Source organism: Arachis stenosperma, chromosome 6, assembly GCF_014773155.1.
Source record: "Arachis stenosperma cultivar V10309 chromosome 6, arast.V10309.gnm1.PFL2, whole genome shotgun sequence".
In the NCBI taxonomy this organism is placed as follows: Eukaryota; Viridiplantae; Streptophyta; class Magnoliopsida; order Fabales; family Fabaceae; genus Arachis; species Arachis stenosperma.
Window position 1 is genome coordinate 29,829,888 of NC_080382.1, and position 7,671 is coordinate 29,837,558.

The 7,671-nt window shown below is 36.5% G+C and overlaps 1 protein-coding gene across 1 annotated transcript; it reads left to right on the top strand.

The window, feature by feature from the left end:
- The first annotated feature begins 1,164 nt into the window (after nt 1–1,164).
- Nucleotides 1,165–3,081, top strand: LOC130933940 (uncharacterized). The gene is made up of 3 exons (XM_057863537.1): nt 1,165–1,555; nt 1,973–2,457; nt 2,704–3,081. The coding sequence occupies exons 1-3, from the start codon at nt 1,165–1,167 to the stop codon at nt 3,079–3,081; spliced, it is 1,254 nt and encodes a 417-aa protein (XP_057719520.1).
- The last annotated feature ends 4,590 nt before the right edge of the window (nt 3,082–7,671 follow it).

Sequence of the window (7,671 nt, forward strand, 5' to 3'; positions counted from 1 at the left end):
AATATTTTTTCTAACTAAGCTTAAGCATAATTTTCGAAAATTACTTACAAAAATTTAGATTTTTATTTCAAAATTTTATCTTATCATATCTTAGTTGTCAAGTTTTCAAAAATCTTATCTTTTTCAAAATCTTATCATATCTTTTTCAAAATTCAAAAATATCATCTTATCTTTTTCAAATTTCAAATTTTTAAATTAAATCGTTTTTGAAATCAATTTTCTAATCTTATCTTTTTTTTTATCTTATCTTTTCTAACTTCTAATTTTTAAATCATATATTTTTCAAAACTTTTTAAAAATATTATCTTTTTCTACTTTCATATTTTAAAATCAAATTTTTTCTTATCTTTTATTTTTATTTTTATTTTCATTTTTATCTTTTCTTAATTAATATTTTATCTTCTCTCTCATTTTTTTCAAAACCACCTAACTAACTTTCTCTTCTTAATTTTCGAAAACTACTTCTCATCTTCTCTCTCTTATTTTTCAAAACTTCCTAACTAACTCTTCCCTCCTTAATTTTCAAAAACATCTCTCCTTCTTTTCTCTCTTCTTTTTCAAAACTACCTAACTAAATCTCAACTCTCTTAATTTTCGAAAATTTCTTCTTCTCTTCCCTCTTCTATTTTCAAAAATTTAACAATTAAAATTCAAATGAATTTAAATTAATTAATTTAATTTTCAAAAATTAATTAAATAAAATAAATAAAAACAAAAAATATTTTAATTATTGTTTACTTTTTCTATTTATACTTCTTCTCTTCTCATCTTTTTTCATTCAACTCTACTCCATCTTCTATCTTCTTTTCTTTTACTCTATCCGCTATTTTCAAAGTATACCTCTTTTATTTCTTTTATTTCTTCTTCTTCCCTCTTCACATCTTATAGGGAGTCCTTTATTCTTGAGCATAGAACTCCCATTTGGTTTCTATTCTTTCTTCACATATGACTTTAAGGAGGAGCTTCTTGCCAGTTGGCACAAAGAACTTTCTTCCTTTCCATATTTTTCTTTTCTTCTTATTTATGACCAGGGACAGGGATAAAGAACCCCTTCTGACTCCTGATCCTGAACCTGAAAAGACTCTGAGGAGGCATTTACAACAAGTTAAAGCATAACACTCCAAAAGAGACTTTTCAGAAAGTTTTGAACAAGAAACAGAGGACATGGCCGAACCTCAAGAGGAACCTAGAAAAGTCCTTGGTGACTTCAACATGCCTACCTCTGACTTTTATGGTAGAAGCATTACTGTACTTGCCATTGGAGCTAACAATTTTGAGCTTAAGCCTCAATTAGTCTTTCTTCTGCAGCAAAACTGCAAATTCCATGGATTTTCACTAGAAGATCCACATCAGTTCTTGGCAAAATTTTTACAGATCTATGATACTGTAAAGACTAATGAAGTTAATCTTGAAGTCTACAAGCTTATGCTCTTTCCCTTTGCTTTAAGGGATAGAGCTAAAAACTGGTTGGATGCCCAGCCTAAAGAGAGTCTTGATTCTTGGGAAAGGCTAGTTAATGCTATTCTGGCTAAATTCTTTCCTCCTCAAAAGATGTGTAAGATTATAGTGGAAGTTCAAACCTTCAGACAAAGAGAAGGTGAATCCCTCTATGAAGCTTGGGAAAGATACAAGCAACTGATCAGGAGATGTCCTCCTGACATGCTCTCAGAGTGGTCCATCATAGGCGTGTTCTATGATGGCTTATCTGAGATATCCAAAATTTCATTGGACAGCTCTGCAGGTGGATCTCTTCACTTGAAGAAAACGCCTCCAGAAGTAAGAGAGCTCATTGAGATGGTTGCAAACAACCAATTCATGTACACCTCTGAGAGGAATCTTGTAAACCATGGAATTCCTCAGAAGAAAAGAGTTCATGAAGTTGAGACTCTGAATGCTATCTTGGCTCAGAATAAGATCTTGACCCAACAGGTCAACATGATCTCTCAACATCTCACTGGGATGCAAACTGCAGCTGGCAATAATCAGGAAGCTTCTCTTCAAGAAGAAGCTTATTATCCTGATCAACCCACCATGGAGGAGGTAAATTACATGGGAGAACCCTATGTAAACACTTACAACCCTTCATGGAGGAACCATCCTAACCTCTCATGGAAGGATCAACAGAAACCTCAGCAAGGTTTCAACCAAGGTGGTAGGAACCAGAATAGGTTCAACAATATCCCACCATTTCCATCTTCTCACGGGAATATTAAGAGCTCTAAGCAGAGACTTTCTGACTTAGCCATTCTAGTCTCCAGCCTCACTAAGGCCACCCATAGTTTCATTAATGAAACAAGGTCCTCCATTAGAAATTTAGAGGTACAGGTTGGTCAACTAAGCAAGAGGATCCCTGAGATCCCTCCTGACACTCTTCCCAGTAATATTGAGGTCAATCCTAGAGAAGAGTGCAAGGCCATAACCATGGAGCTTGAGGCCGAATTGGAGGAGAATGGGAAGGCATTGAACGCCAGTGAAGAAGCCTTCACTGGGTGTTCAATGCACAGAATGCTAGAGGGACTGGCGTTTAACACCTGTCGGGGTAAACAGCAAGGGCGTTCAACGCCCAATAAGCTGACAGAGCTGGCGTTGAACGCCAGTGAAAGAACACCCTCTGAGTGCCTAAATCTCACTCAAGAACCCTCTAGCCTAGAACCAAAGGAAACCATAAAGACTATTGAGGTTCCTTTGAATCCACTTCTACAGTGCATAAGTTTTGATGACTACTCATCCTCAAGTGAGGATGAAGACACTAGGGAAGAGCAAGTTGCTCGATACCTAAGAGCTCTTATAAAGTCGAATGCCAAGCTATTCGCTACAAAGCCTCTAAAGGAAGAACCTCCAATGCTTACCAAAGAACTCCATGCTTTGGTTCAGCAAGGGCTACCTCAGAAGCTTCCAGACCCTGGACGCTTTCTGATTCCCTGCACAATAGGCACTATGACCTTTGCAAAGGCTTTGTGTGACATAGGTTCAAGCATTAACCTCATGCCACTCTCTGTAATGGAGAAGTTGGGCATACTTAAGGTACAACCTGCACACGTCTCATTAGAGATGGCAAACAATACCATGAAGAAGCCATAGGCTTAGTGGAGGATGTCCTTGTCAAAGTTGAAAACCACTACATCCATACAAACTTCATTGTCTTAGACATAGGAGAGGATGAGGATGATTGTGTCATCCTTGGAAGACCTTTCCTAGCCACAGCCAATGCTATCATTGATGTGGCTAAAGTAGAACTGACCCTAAAGTTAGGGGAGGATCACATCTTATTCAAGATTCCTCATCCCAATTCTCCCTCTAAAAGAGAGATAATAGTGCAACACCTAGTGTGCTAACTCTCTCTTTCTGTGCAGAGCTCTGCAGAGCCCCCAGACATCAATTCTAAGTTTATTGTTGGGCAGCCATCAACAAGCTCTAAGCACAGAGGTACTAAAAAGAAAGTACCTAAAGGTTGGAGGGATAAGAAAGTCCCAACTGAAGGCCTCTCACCTGGCATGAAAGCTGTCTTCACTAAGGAGCCAGCCTTACCACATACAGTGAGTCGTGTCCTATTGATGAGCGGATATTTTATACGTTTTTTGGGGGTGATTTCATGTAGATTTTAGTATGGTTTAGTTAGTTTTTAGTAGATTTTTATTAGTTTTTAGGAAAAAAATCATATTTCTGGACTTTACTATGAGTTTGTGTGTTTTTCTGTGATTTAAGGTATTTTTTGGCTGAAATTAAGGGAGCTGAGCAAAAATCTGATTTAGGCTGAAAAAGGACTGCAGATGCTGTTGGATTCTAACCTCCCTGCACTTTGGAATAGATTTTTTAGAGCTACAGGAGTCCAATTGGTGCGCTATCAATTGGGTTGGAAAGTAGACATCCAGGGCTTTCCAGCAATATATAATAGTCCATACTTTGCGCGAAGATAGATGACGTAAACTGGCGTTCAACGCCAGTTCCATGTTGCAGTCTGGCGTTCAGCGCCAGAAACAGGTTGCAAGTTGGAGTTCAATGCCAGAAACAGGTTACAACCTGGCGTTCGACTCCAGAAACAGCCCAGGCACGTGAGAAGCTTAAGTCTCAGCCCCAGCACATACCAAGTGGGCCCCAGAAGTGGATTTTTGCACTATTCATCTTAGTTTACTCATTTTCTGTAAACCTAGGCTACTAGTTTAGTATTTAAACAACTTTTAGAGACTTATTTTGTATCTTATGACATTTTAGATCTGAATTATATCCTCTTTGATGGCATGAGTCTCTAAACTCCATTGTTGGGGGTAAGGAGCTCTGCAGCGTCTCGATAAATTAATGCAATTATTTCTGTTTTCCATTCAAACATGCTTGTTCCTATCTAAGATGTTCATTCGCGCTTCACTATGAAGAAGGTGATGATCCGTGACACTCATCACCTTCCTCAATCCATGAATGTGTGCCTGACAACCACCTCCGTTCTACATCAGATTGAATGAGTATCTCTTAGATTTCTTAATCAGAATCTATGTGGTATAAGCTAGGATTTATGGCGGTATTCATGAGAATCCGAAAAGTCTAAACCTTGTCTGTGGTATTCTGAGTATGATTCAATAATTGAATGGATGTGACGAGCTTCAAACTCGGGATTGTTGGGCGTAGCGACAGACGCAAAAAGATCAATGGATCCTATTCCGACATGATCGAGAACCAACAGATGATTAGTCGTGCTGTGACAGAGCATTTGGACCATTTTCACTGAGAGGATGGGAAGTAGCCATTGACAACGGTGACGCCCTACATACAGCTTGCCATGGAAGGAGCCTTGCGTGTGTGAAGAGGAGGACAAGGGAAAAGTTGAAATTCAGAGGACAAAGCATCTCCAAAACTCTAACATATTCTCCATTATTGACTAACAATTACTTATTCCAAACACTTTCACTTTTTACAATTAAATTCAAAGAACCTTATCGGCATCCTGACTAAGATTAATATGATAACCATAGCTTGCTTCATACCAACAATCTCGGTGGGATCGACCTTTACTCACGTAAGGTATTACTTGGACGACCCAGTGCACTTGCTGGTTAGTTGTGCGGATTGCAATTTTCGTGCACCAAGTTTTTGGCGCCGTTGCCGGGAATTGTTTGAGTTTGAACAACTGACAGTGAATCTTGTTGCTTAGATTAGGAAAAATTTATCTTTTTTTTTTCACTAGAATTGCATCTTTTATTATCCCTTTTAAAAACTTTTTCAAAAATATTATTTTTCTTTATTAATTATTAGTTTTTCTGTGAAGTTTAGTGTAAATGTTTTAAGTTTGGTGTCAATTGCATGCTTTTCTTTGTCTTTCAATTTTCGAATTGCATGTTCTTTGTTTTACCTTGATCTTCAAATTGTTCTTGTCAATTTTTCTTATTTGATCTTTGATTTTTCTTGTTCTGTGTGTTTTCGTGTTTTCCTTGTACTTTTTCAAAATATTAATCTTCAAAAATACTTTTTTTATACAATATTAAAACACGTTACATTTATAGCTCAGTTGGCTAGAGTGTTGGCTTATGTTCTTGGCAATTGGGTATCTTCTTTTTAAAACTTTTTCAAAAATAATTTTTTTCTTTGATTGAATCTTGTGCCAAACTTTAAGTTTGGTGTTCTCTTGTTAATTTTCTTTGATTTTTGAAAATTTAATTTGGTTTTCAAAAAAAAAAAAAATTTAAGTTCGGTGTTCTTTCTTTTGTTCTTGTTGTTCTTGTGAATCTTCAAAGTGTTCTTAAGTCTTCTTTGTGTTTTAATCTTAAAATTTTTAAGTTTGGTGTTCCTTGGTGTTTTCCCTCCAAAATTTTCGAAAGCAAAGAACATTAGATCTAAAAATTTTAAGTCTTGTGTCTTTTGTGTGTTTTTCTCTTTCATCATAAAATTCAAAAATAAAAAAATTATCTTCTATAACTATTTTCAAGCAAATTTTTCGAAATTTTTTTTATAATAATTTAGATTTCAATTTCAAAATTTTTTGAATCTTATCCTTTTAAGATTTTTTTTTAAAAAAATTATATCTTTTTCGAAAATATCCTAACCACTTTCTCTCTCCTCACTTTTTCGAAAATCTTCATAAAATATTTTTAAATTCTTTTTTTATTTTATTTTTATTTTTATTTATTTTTATTTTTATTGTCATCTTTTTTTTTTATTTTATTTTGTTATTATTATTTCAAAATTTTTATATATAATAAAATAAATAAAATAAATCCACATCATCTCCCTTTCTCCATCATGGACCTAAGTGGAAATGAATAGTCCAGAAAGACTCTGGGGTCATATGCTAACCCCACTACTGCTTCATATGGGAGTAGTATATGTATACCCTCTATTGGAGTTAGTAATTTTGAGTTGAATCCTCAGCTCATTATCATGGTGCAATAAAGTTGCCAGTATTCCGGTCTTCCACAGGAAGAACCTACAGAGTTTCTGGCACAATTTTTACAAATTGCTGACATAGTACATGATAAAGAAGTAGATCAGAATGTCTACAGATTATTACTGTTTTCATTTGCTGTAAAAGACCAAGCTAAAAGGTAGTTAAATAACCAACCTAAAGCTAGCATAAAGACATGGAAACAACTGTCAGAAAAATTCCTGAATCAATACTTCCCTCCAAAACAGATGACACAGCTAAGGCTGAGCATCCAAGGCTTTAAACAAGGAGATAATGAATCCCTTTATAATGCCTAGGAGAGATACAGAGAGATGCTAAGAAATGCCCCTCTGAAATATTTTCAGAGTGGGTGCAATTAGACATCTTCTATTATGGGCTTACAGAGAGAGCTCAGATATCTCTAGACCACTCAGCTGGTGGATCTATACACATGAGAAAGACAATAGAAGAGGCTTAAGAGCTTATTGATACAGTTGCCAGAAATCAGCATCTGTACCTAAGCAGTGAACCTTCCAACAACGAAGAGGCTAAAACAGTAACTGCTAAACTCAGTCCTATAGAACAAGTTACTGAATTCAATCAGCCACTGGATTTTCTAACAAAACAGCTAGCTGAATTCAAGGAGATACTACAAGAAACAAGAATGGCTAATATGAATATGGAAGTACAGTTGAAGCAAATAGAACAGCAGTTATCAAAACAAATAACAGAAGAATGCTAAGCAGTTCAATTAAGAAGTGGGAAAACATTAAATACCTCACTTCAAGGTAGCAGGAAGCCAAGAAATGAGCAAACTACCCAAACTCTATCTGAGGACAGTAAGAGCCCAGAGAGGAATAATTCTGGCGCTCAAACGCCAGAAAATGGGTGGAAAGCTGGCGTTGAACACCCAAACCATGCTCAGTCCTGGCATTCAACGCCAGAAACAAGCAAGGAATTGGTGTTGTACACCCAAAGAAAGCACAGTTCTGGCATTCAGACGCCAGAAACAGGTGAGGAGTTGGCGTCTAACGCCACTCTAACTTCCATCCCTGGCATTCAAATGCCAGTGGGGGATCAGACACATAAAAGTGCTGATAGCAACTCCTCTAAAAAGGCTTCTCAACCCACGGCTGTAGGAAATAAACCTGCAGCAACTAAAGTTGAGGAATACAAAGCCAAAATGCCTTATCCTTAGAAACTCCGCCAAGCAGAACATGATAAATAATTTGCCCGCTTTGCAGACTATCTCAGGACTCTTGAGATAAAGATTCCGTTTGCAGAGGCACTTGAGCAAATAT